At 41.6% G+C, this 24248-nt stretch overlaps 1 protein-coding gene across 4 annotated transcripts in view; it reads left to right on the top strand.

Moving 5' to 3' along the window:
- The window catches only part of Immp2l (inner mitochondrial membrane peptidase subunit 2), an 807887-nt gene that overhangs the window by 60254 nt on the left and 723385 nt on the right, over positions 1–24248 (top strand). For all 4 annotated transcript variants that reach the window (XM_075948078.1, XM_075948081.1, XM_075948082.1 and 1 more), the window contains exon 4: positions 10071–10174. In XM_075948078.1, coding sequence (XP_075804193.1) covers positions 10071–10174 — 104 coding nt within the window. The remainder of the gene's footprint in view (positions 1–10070; positions 10175–24248) is intronic.

Below are 24248 nucleotides of genomic sequence, written 5' to 3'. Positions count from 1 at the left end.
GATGCTACCTCATGTGGATACTGGGAATTGAACCCAGGCTCTTTGCAAGAGCAGTAAGTTCTCCTGACTGCCGTGTCATCTCTCAGACCCAGAATCTGCTTTTGAATTAGATGGCCAGTCACTGTACAGTCAAGTGTTAAGGAGGTATTAGTTCTTAGTCACTGTATCAAGTGTTCAAGGGGTATTAGTTGTTAGTGTTTTATGTGAAAAGAATGCTTCATTTCTTTAGGTTTTGTTAAAACTTGGGTGAATTTATAGTTCATTTTATTATATATACCCAGTCAGATGGATCTGAGGACTGTTAAGAGCCATGCAAACGATAGAGACCTCTGAAGAGCAAGGGAAAAAAGACAATATTCTGTCCACAGTTTTCCAAAGGCTGCACCCAAACAAAAATGATCCTCTAACAGAATATACATGTAAAATTCTTATTACCACACGTTAGTTTAAAGGGCACGTTTTGTGACAACCTGTGTGTGTGTGCCATGTGATTTGACGGTATTAATCCCTTATTACCTGTACTAGTTACTTTTCTGATGCTGTGATAGACACCCTGACTGTTGGAACGTAGAGGAGGAGGAGTTGAGTTAGGCTTCGAGTTCCAGAGGAAAAAGTCCATCATGGTGTGTGTGGGCGGGGGGGGGCATGGCAGCAACCAGAGGGCATGGGGGCAGGAACAGGAAGCTGAACACTCACTTGTGCAAATGTAAACACACAGAGAGAAGATAAGCTGCAAGTTGTGTGAGGCCTTTAATCTTCACTACTTCCGCCAGTAAGTCTGCACAGCCTAATTGCCCCCCCCCCCCCCACACACACACCAGAGCATCACCTATAGCTGGGGACCTTGTGTTCAGGTGTGTGAGCCCATGATACATTCTCATTCAAATCACTGTTTTACCTTTCTTGCAGTCTCCTGCCTCCACCAGCTTTCTCTTTGTAAATACCAAATAGTATCTCTTATAGAAGTTGGTCTTTTTAAAATTGTAGACCACCTGAGAGAGAAAGCTTGCACTATTTTGCTGAATTCTTTAGCCAAACATGGCACTCTCCATTCTCATACATTCCCTGCACATGGTTTCCCTCTTCCTTGTTGTTATATAATGTGCACACTTGCCATATTCTCTCCATCTGTTCATCTATTAATGGGTATCAGGCTGATGACATATTTCCTCTATCCTGGCTAGTGTTGTACCTAATGAGAATGTGGGTATCTCTGTGTGGTGGTGACCATGATTCCCTCAGATACATAGCCAGGACTGGAATGACTGGGTTCTAGAGTCGAGTGTGTGTGTGAGCTTGTGTTTAGGTGCACATGTGTGTATGTGAGCTTGTTGTGGGTGTACATGTATATGTGTGCATGTATTTGTGTAGGACAACCTTGATGCTAGGATTCTTCTTTGATTGCTCCTCTGCCTGATTTCTTGAGGTAAGATCTCTCAGTAGAGCCTGGAGTTCTGGAGTAAGGCTGGTCTTCCTAGCTATCTGGCTCCAGCTATTCCCTGTCCCTACCTTCAGCACCTGGAATAACAGGGCGCTCAGCACCTGGAATTCAGCTTTTGCATGGGTTCTCAGCATCACTCTGCTCCTCTTGTTTGAGCTGCGAACCCTTTAGCTGCTGGTCCATCTTCCTGAGCCTGTGGACATTTTCATGTATACTTATCATTTTGTGCATCCTAAACATGTTTGGATTAATTCCAGATTGAACAAGGCAGGCCCCAAATAAAAGGATGCTGACCTTTTTCTGCTTAAGCAAAGTGAAGAGACATCCACCAGGAATTTAGAAATTAATTTTAAAATGACCTTCCACGAGACTTTGAATTTAGCCTTTAAGGGAGCAATGGGCAAAGCGCTCTGTGAGGCCTAGTTTCGTCTTGACCTTGTGGGAGGCAGTACTGGGTTTTGCTTTGCTGTATTCTGTCATTAGCCCCCATTGTCATCTCATTTGTTGACTTCTACACTGTATCGTGTGCTGTGTTAAGATTTTGTGGATTGCCTTTTTCTCACTCAACCCTCATTTTATAACTGAAGAAATGAGGCTTAAAACTGTTGAATAATTTGCCAGATATGACTAGTATGGAACTGGAGCCAGCAGCTCAACAGCAGCTTTCTTTCTTTAGTGCTCTGCCTGTTTCAAAGACTTCTGGTTGCTCCTTGCCTGGTGATGTTAGGCACTGATCTCGGGGTCTGGAACATGTCAGGCGTGTGCTCTTTGACTGATCTGTATGCCCCTGGCCACACCACGTGTGGTCTTTAGCCTTTTGGTTCGGGTAGGACAGTGGGACGAAGTGAGTGTGAGAGTGCCAGGTTTCGAGGGTAAGACAGACAGAGTGGGTCGTGCAACCCTTCTCTAGTCATCCCAGTGGTCAGCACTACCTTCGCCCTGGTCCCAGGGCTCTACAGTGCTGGCAGGAATGTCATAGACACATCGATCTCATCTTTTGAGGTCTGGGTGGACGCACCTGTAATCATGGAAGTTTTCTATTTATTTGCTTATTTTTTGTTTTGCTTTATAAACTGTGTTATTTGAAATTGTTCATAATTTTGAGATAGTCTCTAGAAATGTGCGATTTAAAATGTTAACAGTATGACAGGATGTAGATTGTCTCGTCAAATCAAAATCAAAGTTTATGACTTAATTTAGATTTTCTTTTTATAACTTCTTTGATTAGGAATGATTGCTTGTTCTGTCTGAAGAACACAGTTCCATCCCCATAACGAATGGAACTTGTCAAATTTCTAAGCAATAACATAGTTTACTAATTTTTGTAAAATACCATCAATCAATTTAGATGTTCTTAGCTTCCCATGTGAAATCATCATTTTGAAGTTAGTGAATTACTATTTTCAAAAATAGTTTTGGAGAAGTCAGAAAGTCTTTCCTGTTTCATATATATACATATATACATATATATATGAGTATCAAGAGCTATATGGTTTTTCACATAATATGAACAATTTCTCAATTCAGGTATCTGAATTGGTATCTGGCCAGTCTGTGTAAGCGTTACTTTGGTTCCTACATGTACACTATGGTTACTTTATTCGGTCATGGTTGCCATTATTCCACTGTGGGTAATAGCAAAGCATTGTTGAACTTCATCCCCAATGATGACATTGTCGTACTTGATAACACACAGGAAATTTCTTACTCAGGCAGCTAAAATACTTTCCGTGAAAGAGATGCCTACATTGTTGTTTACATAATATGTGTTGTTTGGGAACCATCTTGCTTAACTGTGTTTGAAGTCTCTTCAAGCTCTTAACTTTCTACTATAGTAATGAGATTAAGTGTAGGAGGCTGTTTAGATAAGAGAAATCTGTGAGTGAGCAAGAGAGTCATATCTGTAGGAAGATACTTATTGAATGCTATCAATGAATTACCTAAACTGCTATGGGAGTACAGATGGGGGAATAATAAATTCAACCTTGAGGAGGAATGGAATAGTAAGAGAGAGTTCCATTGCTTCCTTTATAAACGCAAAAAGGTTTTCCTGGTGGTAGCTGTGGACTCCACCATTTCATTGTGAGAGATTCGAGCGCTGCCTTTTGGGATTTTTTTTTTGTTCCCTACACGTGTCTATTGTTTACACCGCCCCACTTGTTGTTTCTAACAATAAGCTCAGATAAATTGGAAAGATGGGTGATTCTGTAAGGGAGAGGAGGATTTGAGTGTCCCCAGCCTTAGAACATGAGGTTGTAAGTTCTGAAGTTTTACAGGGAATTGTAGATATTTGGTTTGTTATTATTATTATTATTGTTGTTATTATTATTATTTTTTCCATAATAGAGGATGACTGAACCCAAGCTAGCCTTTCAGAAAGATGTAGACTTTTACAAATGGGAAAAGGGCAGAATGAGAGTCCAGTGATGGGTTCTAAAAGATAGAGTTAGGATCGATCTTGCAATGTGTGGAGATAACACAGATATGATAGTATATATACGTGACCCCAAAAACTCTACCAGGGAACTTCTTACAGCTGATAAATGCCTTCAATAATGTGGCATGATACAAGATCACCTCAAAAAAATCAGTAGCCCTCCTATATATAAATGATAAAGAAGCTGAGAAAAAAATCAGGAAAACATCACCTTTCACAAAAGCCACAAATAACATAAAATATCTTGGGGTAACACTAAATAAAGAAGTGAAAGATCTATTCAATAAGAACTTTAAGTCTTCGAAGAAAGGAATTGAAGAAGATACCAGAAAATGGAAAGATCTTCCATGCTTTTGGGTAGGTAGGATCAACATAATAAAAATGGCAATCCTACCAAAAGCAATCTATAGATTCAATGCAATCCCCATCAAAATCCCAACACAATTCTTCATAGGCCTTGAAAGAACAATAATCAACCTCATATGGAAAAAAGAAAGACCCAGGATAGCCAAAACAATCCTGTAAAATAAAGGAATTTCCAAAGGCATTACCATCCCTGGCATCAAGTTCTATTACAGAGCTACAGTAATGAAAACAGCTTGGTAGCAGCATTAAAAGAAAGAGGTTGGCCAATGGCATTAAATTGAAGACCCTGATATTAATCCACACACCTATGAACCCCTGATTTTTGACAAAGAAGCCAAAATTATGCAATGAAAAAAAAGAAAGTATCTTCAACAAATGGTGCTGGCATACTGGATGTCAACATGTAGAAAAAATGAAAATAGATCCATTATCTATCCCCATGCATGAAACTCAAGTCCTAATGAATTAAGGACATCAATATAAATCCTATCACACTGAATCTGATAGAAGAGAAAGGAGGAAATAGTCTTTAATGCATGGGCATAGGAGACGACTTCCTAAATATAACCCCAATAGCACAGACACTGAGAGCAACAATAAATGAATGAGACCTCCTGAAACTGAGAAGCTTCTGTAAAGCAAAGGACACATTCAATAAGCAGTCAACAAGGCAGCCTACTGAGTGGATGTTGTAAGAATGAGCGGCGGGCTACGTTCCTGGCACCCGGCCGCCCGCACGGCTAGTTTTACCCGAAATAATTACATGGAAACTGTATTCTTTTAAACACTGCCTGGCCCATTAGTTCCAGCCTCTTATTGGCTAGCTCTTACATATTGATCTAACCCATTTCTAATAATTTGTGTAGCCCACAAGGTGGCTTACCAGGGAAGATCTTAACCTGCGTCTGTGTCTGGTGGGAGAATCATGGCGACTGCCTGACTCAGCTTTTTTCCCCAGCATTCTGTTCTGTTTACTCCGCCTATCTAAATTCTACCCTATCAGAGGGCCAAGCAGTTTCTTTATTAATTAACCAATGAAAGCAACAGACAAATGACCATGACCCTCCTCCATCAAGTGGAAAAAGATCTTCACCAACCCCACTTCCGACAAAGGACTGATCTACAAAATAAATGAAGAACTCAAGAAATTAGACATCAAAATTCTAAATAGCCCAGTTAAAAAATGGGGTATAGAACTAAACAGAGAATTTTCAACAGAAGAATCTCAAATGGCTGAAAGTCACTTAAGGAAATGTTTAACATCCTTAGTCATCAGGAAAATGCAAATAAAAAAAAAAGCCTCTGAGATACCATCTTACACCTGTCAGAATGATTAAGATCAAAACCACCAATGATAGTTTATGCTGGAGAGGATCCATTGCTGGTTGGAATGCAAACTTGCACAACCACTTTGGAAATCAGTATGGTGATTTCTCAGAAAACTGGGAATCAACCTACCTTAGGATCCAGCAATACTGCTGTTGGGCATATACCCAAAAGATGCTCAATCATACTACAAAAGCATTTGTTCAACTATGTTCACAGCAGCATTATTTGTAATGGCCAGAACTTGGAAACAACCTAGATGCCCCTTTACCGAAGAATGAATAAAGAAAATGCTGGGGGTATTTGAAGTTTCCAGTGGTAACAAAGTGTGTTTTCCCCCCTACACAAACCTGCAAAGTTAAAAATAAAGTCATGCTAAAATCTCTGCGTAAAATGACTACATCTTTGCCCACACGTACTTTAAAGGAAACCTAGTGGCAATCCTAGGAGCCTGTTTTTATTTATTTTTTCTGTCTGTGTGGTATTTGTATATGCATACATATATGCTTTTGATATACATGTGTGTTTGTGTGTGTGTATGGAGACCAGAGATGGACACTGGGTATCTTCCTCAGTCTTACTCAGATGCTCTCCACCAGTTTTGTTGTGGGAAATTACCAGGCAGGTAATTTCCCACCTGCCTGGGCGGAGATCCTTGTGCTGCAGTCAAGTAGATAAAAACTCCCCCAACACTGAATAAAGTGGCATTCGGCTGATCTCCTTCCGAATGACCCTGGTCTCTCTGTGTCTTCTTTTCAATCTCCAGGCCCTTGCCCGACTCGCATTCGGTACAGAGGCGCGCGAACTGTACCGAGGGTGTAACACCAAATCGGGTGTTACAGCTGGGAAAAGTATACATACATATAATAGATCTTTTTGAGATGGTGATTATGTGCTAGGAGCTGATATGATCACTTTAAAGAATTATCTCATCATGGTGACACACATGTTTAGTTGCTCACCTCCACCACCTCCCTGCCCCTGGAGGCTGAGGGAGGCAGATCAGGGCTACAGAATGAGAAGGAAAGAAGAGAGTGATTTTAGTAGATTAGTGTTTTAAAGCTCGTCAGAATGACCGGCTGTCTGGAGAGCAGCATGGTGAATGATTAGCAGGTACTGATCACCATGGCTTATTAATTGGGTACTAGTTACTAATCGCCATCATTTTGCTGGTATAAGAAGGCACAGTGAAGGTGAGTAACTTGCTCATGACATGGCTGGAAAGCAATGGCATCCTTTGGAGTTGGAGGGGAGATACTGGTTAGTGTAGACGTATTGCGAGCTAGTCAGAGACTGTGCTTGAAATATGATGATGTATCATATATGAAAACTACTCTGAGAAGACGGACGGAAACGCCACGTGGTTTGCTGATTGGGAATAAAGCCATCGCTAAACGCTCAAGTGGGTTGACTGCAACAGCGGTAAATGACTCAGAAGAAGATAAGGAATAAAACATTAAGCTCTATTTTAGTCACGTTGAGATTTGATGTCACACAGTCAAGCGAGGTGACAAGCAAGGAATGCAGAGCTAAGGAGGGTGATTAGGGGTTACACAAATGTGAATGATTGGTGGGGTCTCTGCTGGGGGTATTTGAAGTTTCCAGTGGTAACAAAGTGTGTTTTCCCCCCTACACAAACCTGCAAAGTTAAAAATAAAGTCATGCTAAAATCTCTGCGTAAAATGACTACATCTTTGCCCACACGTACTTTAAAGGAAACCTAGTGGCAATCCTAGGAGCCTGTTTTTATTTATTTTTTCTGTCTGTGTGGTATTTGTATATGCATACATATATGCTTTTGATATACATGTGTGTTTGTGTGTGTGTATGGAGACCAGAGATGGACACTGGGTATCTTCCTCAGTCTTACTCAGATGCTCTCCACCAGTTTTGTTTGTTTGTTTTTTTGAAACCAGGTCTCACTGAATAGCCCTGGCTGGCCTGGACTCCCTATGTAGATCAGCTTTAAGTACAGAGATCCATCTGCTGTTTTCTTTCACATGCTGGGATTGAAGCCATGTGCCACTGTATCTGGCCACTTTTTAAAATTGCTCTCTTATTTTATTTCTAAACTTTCCCTCTGACCTTTAAAATCAGGTTCTTGAAAATGTTGTTTCCTGGAAGTCCTCAAGCCTCACGGCCGACAGGGAAACATTTGGCACGAGCTGAAGAGTGAAACTTGGTCAACACCATGCTAGCAGGTGCTGGGTGCAGAACTTTCAGAGTCTGACCTTGAGGTTATTTTTCTTATGCAGTAAACACAGTAAAACATCGGGAAAAGTCTCCATGTGACAGTTATCTCAACAAAGCTTCAGGGATGGCTACACCTAAACTCCCTTGCAAAACACACCTCTTTAGCAAAGTTCTTAAGAATGAGTTCTGTTGATGATCAACAGTGCCCAGGCCACGGGCATCAGGAGGAAGGATCTGTAATAAGCATAAGGATAGATTCAGTAGACAGAGAATGCAAAGTACATGCAGCTTCCTTCATAAGGAAGGGTTCCACTCACTGAGAGACAAAGCTCAGGATTCGGCCTAAACAGTACTCAGGATTTAGGGGAATTCAGGTGAAGGCTGATTTCACAAAATAGGTTGGTAGATAATATCCACTCCAGCCTTCCGGGTGGAAAGGCAGCCTTTCCTTCCCCTGAAGAAGATTGCATGCTTAGCAATGCTGGTTCCCCCGATGCTTTGTCGAAGCTGTGCTTCCTCCAGTTTAAAACAGTGTATTTTTATTATAGCCTCTCCTCCGACAATGTCTTCTAGACCCATCCCTTCCTCTCTACCCACTCAGCTTTGCATCCTTTTAAAAAAAATCAAGTCCAGTTTGTGCTGTTCACATACCTGCTCAAGCTAAAGCCAGACAAAATTCCATGGAGAGGGCGGACGGGCACTGAGGTCCACCCCTAGTTGAGGAACCCATGGAGGGCGGACGGGCACTGAGTCCCACCCCTAGCTGAGGAACCATGGGCCACTGATAGCTGTTGAAGAGGGAGACTTTTCTTTCAGAATGTGGCTCTTGGTAGGTCAACCACACTCCCATGGATGGCTCCAAATCTACCTCATTTTCTCTAAGGCTGCATCTATAACTGAACCTGAAGCTCACTGATTTGGCGGGAGAGCTGGCCAGTAATTCCCAGGGTTCTGCTCCTTTACCTCCTAGAAGCTGGGGTTACAGCAGACATAACCATGTCTTTTTTTGTGGCTGTTGGGGTTCTGAATTCTGTTCTTTTGGTGTATGCAGCAGACTTTACCCATGAGCCATCTCCATAGCCCCTGATTCCCAGGAACCTTACAAGCATTTGTCACTGTTGTTTCAGGCATGGCTGCCTGACCCTTACTGTTTTTCCTGGCCCTTGACTTGGTTGTGTTTCTCTATAGTCATCATTAGCCTTGCAGTGAAACAAACGGCCTCACTCTTGGGAACCCTCTGTCCTCAAAGAAATCGCTGCATCTCATGTCTACACTTTCTGTCAGCAGTAGAAACACTCTCTTCATCCTTCATTTCTTCTTCCCCCTCGTTCCTTCTGGACGTGTTATCCATGGACTGTGTTGTTTCTCCATGCACATAGCATGGCTCACGGGTGACATTTCTGTAGCTAAGCGAACGCAGTGCATCTCAGTCATTGCTTCGTTCATCCTTAGGCACAACCGGTATTGTCTGAATTCTGGGAGGAAGGCCAGTTACTCTCCTCAGGCGGAGACCAGGACCTCTGTACATACTCTTGGAAAAAGAGGGATGGAAGGGTGGAATTGTGTATTTTAGTGATTTTCCCATCCTTGTCCTTCCTACTCCTGGTGGTTCCTCATGTATATGTTTTGCTGGGTGACATTAGATTATTTCCTTCTTTTCCACAGGGAACGATGATGTGGGAGTAGGTCCCACCAGATTATTATCCTAGGATAATTAAGTCCATCTTTGCACATGTTTTCATTATTCATAAAACTTTTTTGGTATCTCTCTACGAGAATTTAGTAATTCATTTCAGTCATATTTTCCTTGCAAATAAGTATTGGTTGAAAGGTTTCTGTACTCTAATATTGGATTCTTCTGCCAAAGTAATAAATCAGATCAGGCCAAATTAATGAGTCCGCGTTTAATTCAAGCAAATCGTTCCCTGGGTGGTTCTAGTAGAAAGAAAACAAACCACAAGGGGAAACCACGTGGCAAGTCGGGGAACCTCATCTTAAATAGCCTGTGGGTGTGGTCCTGGGCATCTCTTGGGGAGGAGCCGCCCTTTCTAGGGCTTTCTGAGACAGGGCAGGATTTGGAGTGAGGGGAAGGGGGAGGAGGCCAGAGACGGAGCTCCACCCAAACTTTGGTAACTTATTTACTTATTCTGTTACATTTTGGAAAAATCCTAGTTAGCAGGTTTGAAAACTCATTTGTTCTTATTCGAGACTTGGAAAAGATTTGAAAGGTAGGAGTTTTTAAAACTGAGTTCTGCTGCATAAAAACTGAAAACAATTCCAAGTGACGGATGCATCTCTTCTTTGCAGCCTTCTCTGAACCCCGGAGGATGCCAGTCCTCTGATGTGGTCCTACTGAACCACTGGAAGGTGAGGAATTTCGAAGTCCAGCGTGGAGACATTGTGTCACTGGTGTAAGTAACCCAGAAACTTTCTGTATTTGCATTTCTGCGCATCGGGATTTCACTGATAATTTACTGCTGATATTTGGCCAGTTATGAAATTAATGAGTCCATCTTAAATACGATCAGTATTGATATATAGCAATGATCAAAAAGGTTTTTTTTTTACTTAATATATGTCAGTTGGATGACATAATTTGTAAATTTTGTTTAATGAAATGTTGAGCTGATATTATTTTGCAGTATTTTACAATTTTGCATCTTGGTAAGCAAACTTATGTGCTACGTTTTACTACTTTTGGAAAGAAACCTTTCTTAGGAGATGATAATTATGATATAAGATGCAATGGTACTTGTGTATGTTGTGATTTTACCTGAGAAAAAAAGTTTGAAATAGTAGTTTTCTGGACTTCTGTTTGCAACAAAAGATGGCGCTGTTTCTCTGTAAAACGTCGTGGCTGGGCGGGACTAAAGATTGTACCCGAGGTTGGCTGTAGAGGAGTGTCAAAGTGTCCATAACTGACATGGTGACATAGTGCACTTCTGCATGTGCTTGAGTGGTTTATAGTCCAAATTTTGATTTGTTTTTTAAAAAAATAAGCCTACCCAGAACAGACTGCAGCAGACCTTGCTTAATTCATTCTGGCTGGAGCTGTTTCTAAAAGCTGTTCTAGTAGGATGCTTGTTCCAGAGGCCAGCGCAGGGAGCTGCAGCTGATGTGGTACTCTGAGTGTTTATTTTCACGACCAGAAAACCTATTATTGAGTGAGAAGCTTTCTCTTCCTCAGTCATTCCTTTCTTTTGAGCTGGAACGAGATTTTTTTTTTCTTGTTGGATGATAATTTCAATAGGTAGAATAATCCAGTATCAACTTGCTCGTTTTTACCTGTAGACAATTTTGCTGCTGGACACAGGTATTCTGTAAGTGTGTCTCCTTCAAGACTGCTCTTACCAGGGTTCATTTGAAACCACATTACCTACATCTGGTCAGTAGGTAATGGGATACAGGGGAGTGGAATGATGGCAGACAGCCAGGGACGGGATTTAAACGCTTCTGAGGTTCTGAGTATTTTCTTTAATGTTAATCTACTCTTTGGAGTGTACGTTTACTTTGTCATCCAGTGCAGTGTGTTTTTGCTACCCTCTGATAAGCCTCTCCGCGTGGAATAAGCCTATCATGTCTACATTGTTTTTTGCCTTTGGTTTGACAAGTTTACATCCTCCCTTAGTTCTTGACGAAGAGGATACCCACCCAAGAGAAAGAAGCCGTGTAACAGTGGGCAGCTGGGCAGTCCTCTCCCCCTAGGAAAACAAGCTGGCCATCTCTAAGCAGGCAAATTTGAATAGGGCATCGAAAACTGTGAGATGGCTCCTTGAAATTCAGGGTTGTGAGTCCATAAAAATATCCTGACATACCATCATTTATTTCTAAAGGAAAACACAGCTCTTTTAGGTAATTGTTATAGTGATTGATATTTATTATACAAATTAATGTAAACGAACATTTGTATTCCAATCAGGATTAGGAAATTATAGCTACTGCAGGTGAAGCACATTATTCATTTCTTTAGTCTTTTGAGACAGGGTTTCTCTGTGTAACAGGCCTGGCTTTCTGGAACTCACTCTGTAGACCAGGCTGGCCTGGAACTCAGAGAGATCCGCCTGCCTCTGCCTCCCAAGTGCTGGGGTTAAAGGTGTGCGGCACCGTGTCCTGCTGGTGAAGCACATTTTTAACGCATCAGTGCTGTATCTGCATCATACAGAGATGCCATAACTTCATTTCACATACTCTGTCGCTAGCAGGCCTCGTTTGCATAGAAGAACACTTAGTGTTGGGATTATGTTATTCAACAACAAATATTTATTAAGCCAGTCCTGTGCTGGCTGTTTCAAACTTAGTTTGGTTGTCTACTCTTTAGCTTGAGGTTGTACTATAAAAGCTATATCATGTTATGGTATTTTCTGTCTAGTTTTATGAGCAAACTGCTTTCGGACATATGTCCTTATATTTTCCTACAATCTGTAGACTGCTTCATTTGAAAAGATCGGTGTTGGTGTGATAAACTTTCACCTATATATTTAATCCATGCCAAGCAACACTGAATACTTGGTTCCTACAAAAAGCTCCTCTGTAACTTTTAATATGGAGGATAATTTTTATTGCTTTGTTGAGAGATTGTTGACCAAGGCTGTTTCTCAAAGCTTTCAAGACAGGTCTGAAGGGGGAGCAGGTATGCCCTGGAGTATGCCTCCTTATGTCTCTTTCTCTTTTCCTGTCTTTTTCTTTTTGAACCGTTGGTCCCAGTGGAGTTATTGTTTAAGCATATTATTCAGTTATGTTAATTCAAGAGGAATATTTACCCAGTCACATGAAAGACAAGGCACAGTATCATTCGCTGTCATTAAGTCCTTAGTATTACTGAGTATGCGTAGGTGGCACTGTACTCTCTTAATGGATTTGCAGTCTAATAGTAGTGCTTAAGGTGGATTTTCTATACCTTGGAATTGACTTTTTATTAACCTGTGTGATGGCCTTACTGCAATTGGCTTAGCATAGGAATCACAGTTTCTCAAAGAATATATCACCTAGCAAGTCCAATGGGATTGAGATGCTTTATAGTAAATCTTAAATAATCACATTTATGTTTGAATGTTTTATTCTGAAATAACATTAAACCTAAAGAAAGCCTGTATAGTAGTATAGAGAGTGCCCTTCTACCTCTTCCACTGTGAATAAAATCGTACACAATCAAAGTAAAAGTACAGTTATTCAATGTAGGAAATGCCGTTGATAGAATATGTTTAACTGTGTGCTTTAGTCATTCACCAGCCTTTTGACTAATAATCTTTTAGATTTCCCTGGGCCAAAGCATATTGCATTTTATTTTATTTTTCATTTCACTTTGGTCTTCTTTAGCCTGTGACAGTTCTTTAGTGATTTTGTTTTTTATGAACTTAACACCTTTGACGTTACTGGCGAGTTGCTTTACAGAACAAGGCTCTGCCATCACAGTTTTCATGGCTGTTCAGCTTTTGAATGGGGGTGGGAGTTGCTGAGGAAGGCACAGCAATGCTGACAGCTGAATAAAATGGAGACTCAGGCAGAATAGGCAGCATGGCCAGTGGGTAGATGGGGGAACTGATTATAGGGTCAGTTTTTTTAAATTTACAATCCCACCACTTACCCCCATGCTTTTGGTTCAGTTTTTTTTGGGGGGGGGATTGAGACAGGGTTTCTCTGTGTAGCTTTGGTGTCTGTCCTGGAACTAGCTCTTGTAGACCAGGCTGACCTCCAACTCACAGAGATCCTCCTGTCTCTGCCTCCCGAGTGCTGGGATTAAAGATGTGAGCCACCACCATCTGGCTTATTCTTTTAGCTATAAGTCCCCCCATATATATGTTCTACAAGCTTGGATAATGACTAAAAGGGTCTATGACTTTTAGAAATGAGCCAAATCTACAGCTGCTAGGAAATAAGGTGTGGGAACTATGCAGCTTGGGGAGAAGCTAAAGAGTGTATCAGAGGTAGACAGGAAGGAAGGAAGAAGGGCTGGATTTCAGATTGTCTTAGTTAGGGTTTTTATTGTTGTGAAGACACACCATGACCATGGCAACTCTTAGAAAGGAAAAACCATTTAATTGTGGTGGCTTATATTTTCAGAGGTTTAGTCCATTATCATCATGGAGTAACATGGTGGTATGCAGGCAGACATGGTGCTGGAGAAGGAGCTGAGAGCCCTACATCTTGACCTGCAGGCAATAGAAAGTGGTCTGAGACACTGGGTGTCGCTTGAGCATAGAAGACCTCAAAGTCCACCCCACAGTGACACATTTCCTCCAACAAGGCTACACCTCCTATAATACTACTTCCTATGAGTTTATAGTCAAACCGCCACACAGATGTTGGTGTAAAGTACTGTCATAGAAGGTTGCTGCGAGGACTTCTCACATGCTGCCATCTGTCTCCTCGTCACTCTAGACATTGTGCTAAGTATTCTGACTTTTCATTTCATCCTCATCCCACTGTCTATAGGAAGTTGCTTATAGCATCATGGAATTCAGAGCAAGCACGTGACTAATGAGGAACAAAGAGAGATCTGGCTCTGGGTACACATGATATGGACCTGTGCTCCTTGATTTCTGGGTTTGTGGAACTGCTGCTGTTCGTGTAGATGATAACAGTTTGGAGACTCCCCAGCAAATCAGTGCATTAATCATCCCACTTGTTTACTTTTCCCTTTACATTTAGAGAATTTTAAGTCGCCTCTGATATTCATTCTACTTCTCTTGTGGACAAAGTCAGGTTTAAACCTTTGCCATACAAGGTACTGTATCCCCGGAGTATGTCCCACGCCACTTCATTTGACACTTCAGAGTCTGAGGTGAAATCCAGGAAGGTGAATGCTGTATAGCCAAGGCTGGCTCTATAAGAGGTAAACCTCAGGCATTGGGGAGAATGCTGGGGTGATCAGGCCCAAAGACAAGCCATATAGTTTTAATACTGGCTGCTTCTAACTTTTAGTCCTGAAGTAAGCGTTCTGTATTCATTTTTATTTTTTTAAATATTTATTTATTATGTATACAATATTCTGTCTGTGTGTATGCCTGCACACAGACCTCATTACAGATGGTTGTGAGCCACTCAGGACCTTTCGAAGAGCAGGCAATGCTCTTAACCACTGAGCCATCTCTCCAGCCCCCTGTATCCATTTTTATTGTATTATTTTGTTTTTCTCTGCCGTAGCAAGAGACCTGAAGAAGCTGCTTCAGGGAGAAAGGATTTAATTTGTCTCAAGGTTTGTGAGAATCCAATGACAGGAAAAAAATGGCAGCTAGAACTTGCGGATGAGGCAGTATGAGCTGGCTCATATCTGATCTGGGTAGATGAAGGTGCAGAAAGTAGACTAGAAATAAGGCTGGTCTGTACGCCTCACGATCTGTCCCCTAGTGACAGCCTTCCCTTCTAGGTGTCACTTTCTGAAGTTTCCCCAGACAGCAGCAGCATCAGCAGTCCTGGACCAGGCGTTCCAAACAGCCTGAGAGGAGGTGTTTCACACCCAAACTATAACACCCCTTGTTTTAAAAATCAACACAGCAGGATAATATTATATCCAGCTTATAGATAAGAGCACCGAGGTCTACAGGATAGGAGTAGTTTGCTTGAGGACAGAGTAAGTAAGCATCAGATTCAGGTTAGAAGTGTATTACACCAAAGCCATCCAAGTAGCATCATCTTTAAGTATCGTGGTACCTCCATGTGTGTTGTGATGGTGTAGCTGAGCAGCTCACCAGTTCTTGGCAAAGAAGTCACAAACACTGGTGTGTATATGTTTTTCGTTATTCCTATTTCTGAAGCAAAATTACTATGTGATGATTGCTAAAGTGTAGTCTCTTTATTAATAGTCCCGGGGCTTTCTTATGAGCCCAGAGTATGGAAATGACTTCCAACAGCTGGCTCGCGACGTGTTAAACATTGGCACTTTCTGACAGATGGCCAAGGTGGTGACGACATCCCCTGCAGTGAATATGAGCAGAGTTATGGAGATTTGAGCTGGAGAAATAGGTGAAACAGACTAGGGTCTTGGGGGAAGAAAAAAAGAGAGATAGAAAGGTTCTCATTTTCTTGTGTCTTAAGTTCTTGTAAATCTTTAAAGGTCCCCTGACCTACCAAGGGAAATTAATTGGAGCTTGCTAAAAAAGGAAACTCACGCTTTTAAACAAATGCCTAGAGCAATGATAGGACTGAATAATGACCTATAATTGTATTAAAAGCCAGTTGAGCTCGGAAAATATAACTGCATATACTTATCCGCTCTACTTGTTGGTGCGCATTCAGAATTTATTTTTGTTTAAGTCAAACATTTTTTTTTTCTAAATTTGAAGGTAATTTTGCCCACCCAGAAAGGCAACAGCTTGCAGAGCAAGACTGTTAGGGTGAAAGGCCCAAGGTTCTAGCCTTTTATTGGTAATTGACAGTAAACTACTGTGAAGTGGAATCCTGCATCTCACTTGAGTTTGAAGAGAGTCAGTTCATGACACTTTACATTACCCATAGTAATTTATTTTTATTACTAAGTCTATTTGCAAGTGATAATTTTCTGGAAAAATAGAGTGAGGTACAGCATTGTTGCTGTTGTTTGGTATAGATTTAACTGATTTTTAAAAGCTGTTCATGTGCATACAGAATTGCTGTCTGTAAAGCAAGCTTTAATAACAGTTGGTTTCCTTGAGTAGATAAACTGCCTACACAATGCGTGTACATTTAATTATAATGAAACATTTTCTCAGTTCAAAATTTTGTCTTATGGAGATTTTATGGTGATATAACTATAGGCGCTATCCATAGCCTCTGTTCATCCCATTTTATAAATACTGCATCTTATGAGAGATAAATAGAAGTTGTCACAGAAGAAAGTTGTGCAGGCCGCGTTCTGTGAGATACTGCATGCTTATAACTGTTTTTGTTTGTATGGTGGAGGAGTGCAACTTGCCAGGAAACTGTTACTTAATTTAAAAAGGAAAACAAAGGCAACGTGCAAGACAGCATTATGGAGGGGCTGAGAGTACACATTGTGTGTTCCATGGAAGGGGATGTTGAGGAACAGCATATTGTAGAAGATCTGTGTGTGGGTGCGTGTGTACGTGCACGCGTGTGTGTGTGTGCATGCGTGTGTGTGCATGCGTGTGTGTGAGTGTGTGTGCATGCATGTGTGTGTGCACGCGCATGTGTGTGTGCGTGTGTGTGCATGCATGTGTGTGTGTGCACGCGCATGTGTGTGTGCGTGTGTGTGCACGCGCATGTGTGCATGAGTGTGTGTGTGTGCGTGCGTGTGCATGCATGTGTGTGTGAGTGTGTGTGTGCACGCGCATGTGTGTGTGCGTGTGTGTGCATGCATGTATGTGTGTGTGCACGTGCCTGTGTGTGCGTGCGTGCGTGTGTGTGTGAGTGTGTGTTGAGGCCTGAAGAGGGGGTTGGATCTTTTTGGAACTCGTTACGAAAGATTGTTAGCTGCTATTGTTGGTCCTCTGCAGAGCACCACGTTTTCTTATCCTGTCAGCCCCCTTTCCTGAATCTGCGCAGGAATATTTCAAATTAGTTTAAGTAATAATGTGAACAGAATTAATTATGGTTTCCAAACAGTGAGTAAGTAGGTATCAAGCAGAAAATAAAGCTGAAGTCAAATAAGCTTCTATAGACATACAAATTTATCCTATGTACATTTGAAGCCAGTAGTAGAATCTGGATCCATATCTAAAAGTAGTCCACTAAGATCAATAAGAACAGATTTCTACTCCTGGCTTTATTATTCTAGTAATTATATTTCAGCTAAGTCCACTTTTAGAAAAATGAGAAAACACATTGTAGGGTTATCAGAGGTATTTGAATATATACAAAGGGGTAACGGTCCTAGAGTGAAGGAAACACGTCAAGGTGAGCCCTGTGTTTGGTACCACTTCCCTTTCGTTTTCTCAGTTGGTAAGCATCACTGGCTGTTAGGCTAGGGAGCTACAAGTGGTAGCCAAAGTCGTTAGATGCTGGCCACAATTTTTTTTAAACTATTTTTTTATGTTATATCCTGGCTGCAGTTTCCTCTCCCTACTCTGCTCCCAGGCCTTTCTCCCTACCCCCCTTTGCTCCTGTCCCCCCACCCACTCCTCCTCCATTTCTGCATAAGAAAGGGCAGGCCTCCCAGACGTGTCAACAAAACATGGGATATCAAGTTGTAAGACTAACATCTCCTCCAGTATTTAGGCTGAGCAAGGTGACCCAGTATGAGGAATAGGGTTCCAAAAACCAGGAACAGAGTCAGAGGCAGCCCCTGCGCTGACTGTTAGGAGTCCCACAGGAGGGCCAGGAGACACAACTGTATCATACGTGCAGAGGTCCTAGGTCAGTCGCGTGCATGCCCCCTGGTTGTTGATTCAGTCTCTGCGAACCCCTCTGAGCCTAGGTTAGTTGATTCTGTGAGTTTTCTTGTGCTCTTTGGTCCATCTGGCTCCTCCAATCTTTTCTCCCCATTTTCTGCAGGATTCTCTGAACTCTTTGCATTGTTTGGCTGTGGATCTGCATCTGTTCCCATCAGCTGCTGGATGCAGCCTCTCTGATGACAAGTGGACCCGGCACAATCTATGAGCATAGCAGAATATTGTTAGGCATCATTATACTGACATTTTTTTTTTTTGTCCAGTTGTGTTTGGTTCTTATCCTAAGTCTCTGGGTCATCCAGCCTGTGGGTCACGGTGCTCAAGGCAGTGTCAGGGATGGGCTTACACTTTCCTGGCATGGATTTTTGGCTGGACCAGTCATTGGTTGGCCACTCCCTCAATCTCTAGGCTTCCCTCACCCAGCACATCCCTTGGCAGGACCGACTGTAGGTCAAAGGTTATGTGGCTGGGTTGGTTTTTGGAAACAGTTTTTGGCAGTTTTGTTATGCTGAAAGATCATAAGTTATAGTTCAGAAAGTATGTTGGGGTTGCAGAGAAAATAATCCAAGCTTTTGGTTGGATCTTAGCAGGTAGGAAAAACTACAGAAACACTTTTAATTTATAAAAATTAAAATACAACCTCTGAATTTTAAGGTGATATGCCTTTATTTTTATTGTCATTGCCAGAAAAAGCAAATCTCATGCAGAGTTTTTATTATTATTTATTTTTTTTAGTGCAATACCTGGCATTTAATATACTGTATATGAGAACATGACCTAGAAAAAGAAAATTTACACAATAAATAAATGATGTAGATGATTGTGTAGCAATCAATATAGTGTCATGGTCAGCTATGGGCTATCATATAATCATAATCAATACATTGAAAATGATGAAAGAATGCATAACGGTTGGTTTGGCAGGAAGTTAGAGCCCTGTGGGAGGCGAGACCTGATGGCATGTGTAAGGGGAAGTATGCATGTCATCTGTGGAGCACTGAAGGAAAGGACCTGGTGAGTGCTTTAGTGACTGTGATGTCACAAAGCCGGCCTCCATCTAGGGCGTCCCAGAGGAAGGGGAGAAAGAGAGCATGGAAAGAGCTCTCTGTGAATAGAGGAAGGCCAGTTTTAAAAAGTAATGAAAGACACGACTCACAGGTTCTAGAAATTTTTATCAGGGTACAATAACTAACAGTGCATTTTAGTCACATGATTGAATAACAAATCTCTCATAAGGCAAAAGTGTCATATATCACTGAAACAAACAAGCAAAATAGCAGATGTTACTTCACAGAAGGCAGGAAAAAGCTTTATGACTGTTTGAAAGTAATGAAAAATCATTCCAACAGAGTTTGAATATAAAAGAAAAATCCTTCACCGTGACATGGAAGCTCTCAACCCAGGCCGAGCTCTCCCGTTGGACTTCATTTACAAAGCAAGTCAAAGTGTGAGGAATTTCAAGATGATAAGCTTAGAGCATTAAGACTCAAGGATGGTGGGGAGGATAGTTTTGTGATGAATGCCCTAACCCCCACCCCTTCCCAAAATTGTGCCTTTAAAAAAAAAACAAACCATAAAGTCCCGTTTGTGCCGCCTATACAGCTGTGGGAATGGGGCCATCTACTAGAGTGTGGTTGGCCCATTAGGGGCCACACCACCAGAATTTTTACATTTTTTTCTGTCTTGTAATTATTACTGTCTTTCTTGTCAGCTTGAGATACATTTCTCACCAGCAAACACACTGTCCACTTGCTCTTCCAAAAGAGAGGCACCCCAGTACATGTGCTGTTTCAGGGTTCACACCCTGCAAAGGTGGAGGGAGTCTTAAACCTGCCCTTACACATAGATTCACGTGATCAAGGTCAGTAGTTACCTTCCAGTTTTCTCCTTCTTTAAGGAAAAGACACTGTGTTTGCTGCGTGGAAGTGACAGTTGCTAGAAAATGTGTCAGTGACTGATAAGAAACGGGAGGGGTTTAGAGCAAGAGACTCTAAAGTTACAGGAGCTTAGGAGCTCAGGAGAAAATAGCTCTTTCCCAAAGTGGAGGACTATACCTTTAAGAAATGTTTATTTCCATTAATGAGAAGCTTCAGTGACCCGTATTATGGACTGTTCTCTTTTGCATAATATAGTGACAGATTTACTCAAATTCAGAGGCCGCATTAATATTTACGGACAGCACAGCTGTAAACTTCACTTTATTAAAACACATATGGATGGTAAAATTGCGGACGGAGGAGCTGGCTCAGTTTGGTTTGGCTACGGATATGCTAATTATAATTCAGCATTCTGTGCTTTTAGAGGTCATAAGTTCCGTGGCAAAGATTTGCGTACTTGGCATGCTGAAAAGTCACAACCGTTCGGCAGGAAACAATTTAGTGTGACTAGTGTGTCTCACATCCATCTCACCATCTAGTTAAATAAGGATCATTAAAGCATTCCAGGTTTATTAAACATTCATACTCTATGAGAGGATCCGTAAAGAGCAGTCAGAACGTGAAGAAGTAGTCTGCAGGCTGCGGCCATAGTGGCAGCATGCTAACCGAGCTAAGGAAGGGAAGGACTGTGAGGCACAGAAGGGATCCAAATTTGGCCAAAAAGGATTTGTAATAAATCAAGGAAAGAAATTAGTTAATAAAGAAAGGGGCCAATTATCAGCAAAGGAGGAGGGTGTATTTAATGCTTCTAAATGGAAGGTTAAACTGCTTTGGTGAACTTCAGTTTAACAAAAAGGAGAAAAGCAATATGGATAATTAGGAAATAATAAGATCATACTGGAACAAAGTCAGAAACTTGCCTTGGGTGTTAGCGGAACATTGGCTAATGAACTCGCCCTCCTGAAATTCTCTCTGCATGTTCACTTTTGCTCTAGAATGGGGGAAGGTGATGTTTCTCGTTTTTGAGGAGGTCTCATTCTCTGGCACAATTCATCATAATGTAATTTTAAGGAGACAAATACTGAAATAGGAAAAAAGAATTTCTTGTGCCTAGAATTTCTTTGTGCTGCTGATCAGTTCTTAAATTTGAGTTCACTTCCTGTCCTGTTTGGGTATAGCATTGCCGCTAAGGACGGCCAGCTTGATGGGTCCATAAGAGAGATTCGGCCTCCGAGACTGGGCCTTGTCTCCGTGTAGCACAGTTCAGGCTCAATTAAAAAACACTTCGGTTATAAAGAACGGTGAAAAAAATTTTTTCTACTCCCTTATAGATATTTATAGAATTCACACCTGTGTGGTTATTCAAGTACTAAAAATCATGCAAATAGATTTTTGGCCATTTTTTTTTTTGCAGATTGAACTTTATGTTCCTATGAACTTTGAATTATGAGAAGATTTTGGACATTGTTTCCGGAATCAATATCAGATACTATGACCTCTGTCCTAATGATGAGTTAGGAAGAAAAGTACCCCAATAATTAAATTCAGAGATGATTACAGATTTAAAGATGGTATGAATAAGAATTCAGGCTTGGTTTATGATGGTATGTTCAGGAAAAGGTCATTTGATATATAAAGAAATATTTTCTCTAATTGTGACCTTTCTTTTGTCATTGATATTCTTATAATTAGCTTGTCGTTTGTTAGACGTTATATCAAACATAGTTCAGTTGTACATTGACATCTAGGGGAGCATGAAAGACTTTCAGAATGTTAGCAACATTGCCCCAGGTTGACAGATCGGTAGTAACTCAAGGGGTGGTCATCATTATGTAGTCAGAAGGATTGGATCAGGTGCCAAGAGGCCAGGTTCTAGGCTCACTTGATTATGTGTTAACTAACTTGTCAGTTAGCATCTGCAGATCCTTTTTCCTTTCATGGTACTGGGAGTTGAACCTGGGGCCCAGCTGTTGCTCACATGACATAAGATCTGAGTGCTGAACTTACACCCCCTGCCCCCGTTTTCATCGTCCGTGAAATAAGGGATGACTTCTGCTAACGTCCACAGTGAGCTTTAACTTGTCACAAACACAAGTTAAATTTATCTTGTCTCTATCCTAGTTTATAAATATAATACGTTATAATGGTTTATTGTATTTAAAAGTACTGACAGTTCCTCTAGCAAATGTTTTCCATGTGCTTGTTTTGAGCATGGAGTTGGACTCTGTCAGTACAACAGTAAAGAAAACGGACAAAAGCGTCCGTTCTTGGGACTTCCTTCTGCTGGGTAGAGTATGTTGAAGAAGATACATTTAAAATAGGCATTTTTTTGAAACTTGTCACAAATGTGGCCTGTGGGTACGTGATTCCGGCAGTTTGCTATTCACTATGTTAGCAATTGTCAAGCACGTAGCGCACCATTTCCTAATTCCACACACAGTTGGACCACGGCTAACTTGAAATTGGCTCTGAAGGTAATAATTGCATGATGCAGATTAATGGTGTGCCGTCTCTGCAGACGAGCTTCCCCCAGTGCTGCTCAAGCCCTCACCTCAGAACTCTGCTCCAGCTTCTCACCTCTTCAGGCTAACCTTCTCTGTACAGTGCCCAATGTCAGGTGTTAGAACCGAGGGCCAGGCGTCGTCTCTAATCATGTGTGTTGTGTGGTCAAGGCATAGCGGAGCCTGATGCGTGAGCTTAACTGAAAAACTACGATGTAATAACTGAAATAAGTGGGCGACTGGAGTGGAGGAGCAGAAGGCAAGAGGTGGGGATTGAAGCTGGATTTTAAAGAGGGGTGGTCCATACCAGAGAAGAAAGAAGCCCGAGCTAGAAATGGCACGCATAAGGGAATGCTCACACAGGTAAGGGGTGACTAGTTCTGTAGGAATCAGACAGAATCAAAGCTTCCTGTCCTAAGCTTGTATGAGAGAAATCCAAACACAGTCAGACTTTCCCTCTTAGCACAGGTGTAACACTGTGATTGAATTTCGCAACATTTTCTCTTTGTGATGCAGAATTAGTAATAACCCTTTCTAACAAATTATAGACTTTATGCCATGCAAAAGGCCCATCAAATGTTACTTTTGGTAAATATGTCCTAGCACATGGGTACCGAATCTGCCATTCATGTGCATCTAATCACTATTAGCTGTCATTACCTTAAAAGTAGGAAGGGCAGGGGCAATGGCTGTCTCTAGCTTCATGCCACAGTATTCCGTACTGAGAGGAGAGGACACAGACAGTGCTGAGCCTCTGCTCTGTGGGAGGTAATAGCAGGGAGGGGACAGGAGTTGAGAGTGCACTGGCTTCGGAGTAGGTAAACACATTGCCTGAAGTAACGTGAAGGAGCACCATGCAAGGTGGAGGAAAGCACGCGGACCAAACCCTAGAAAAGCCGTCACCTGTGCGTGTCTGACTCCACTCGCCACCGCCCAGCCTCTCATCCCTGTGAAGACGTACAGAGGTGATAGGCCGCGGAGAAGGGAGGCAGCATTACGATTTGTTTTTTATCAGTAATGCCATTTGGTATACCAATAATGGTTTCACTAGAGAGAACCAAGGATATCTCTACAGAGCGGAGCGAACATATCTGATCAGAAATCCCTTTACTCCTTTAATCAGCTCTGCACTTGGCTGGGGACGGTAGATCTAGAAAAGAACTAACTCTCAGGATCAGCTTGTTAATCTACTGCACAAACTTTGGTTTGTACAAGCTAAAACAGTGTTTGTTGTTCAACTTAATATGGGAAATTAGCAAGAACAGAATTTAGTTTATTTATTACTAATGAATTGATTAATTTAGCCCATGATGGCCTTGATTTGAAATCCTGGATACTCTTGTCTCAGCCTCCTGAGAGTTGGGACTTTAGGTAGGCACCACCATACCTGACTTCTGCTTTTATTTGTGTTTTAGATAGTTATGCTTTTTTGTTTGTTTTGTTTTTGAGACAGGGTTTCTCTGTAGTCCTGGAATTAACGCTGTGGTTGATCTCATAGAGATCTGCCTGCCTCTTTCTCTGCCTCCCAAGTGCTGGGATTAAAGGCATGCACCACTACTGCCTGGCCACCTGTGCTTTTTAAGTGGAAAGAATAAGGATAAGCAGATTTTTGCTAAGTTACAGTAGGTAGAAATTTTGGTTGGTAATTGTTACAGATGGGCCGGAATTTGTGGTTGATGTCCACCATAATGTTCCAGTGAGGCTTCCATAGCTTCTTCAGTAAGGTAGGACTTTAAATCATACCAGAATTGGATAGACCATATTGTATAAGTTGTAGCTTTA

The sequence above is a fragment of the Microtus pennsylvanicus genome, chromosome 14 (genome assembly GCF_037038515.1).
Source record: "Microtus pennsylvanicus isolate mMicPen1 chromosome 14, mMicPen1.hap1, whole genome shotgun sequence".
NCBI lineage: Eukaryota > Metazoa > Chordata > Mammalia > Rodentia > Cricetidae > Microtus > Microtus pennsylvanicus.
Note: the sequence above shows the minus strand (reverse complement) of the source record. Positions and strands in the feature narration are given on the sequence as shown.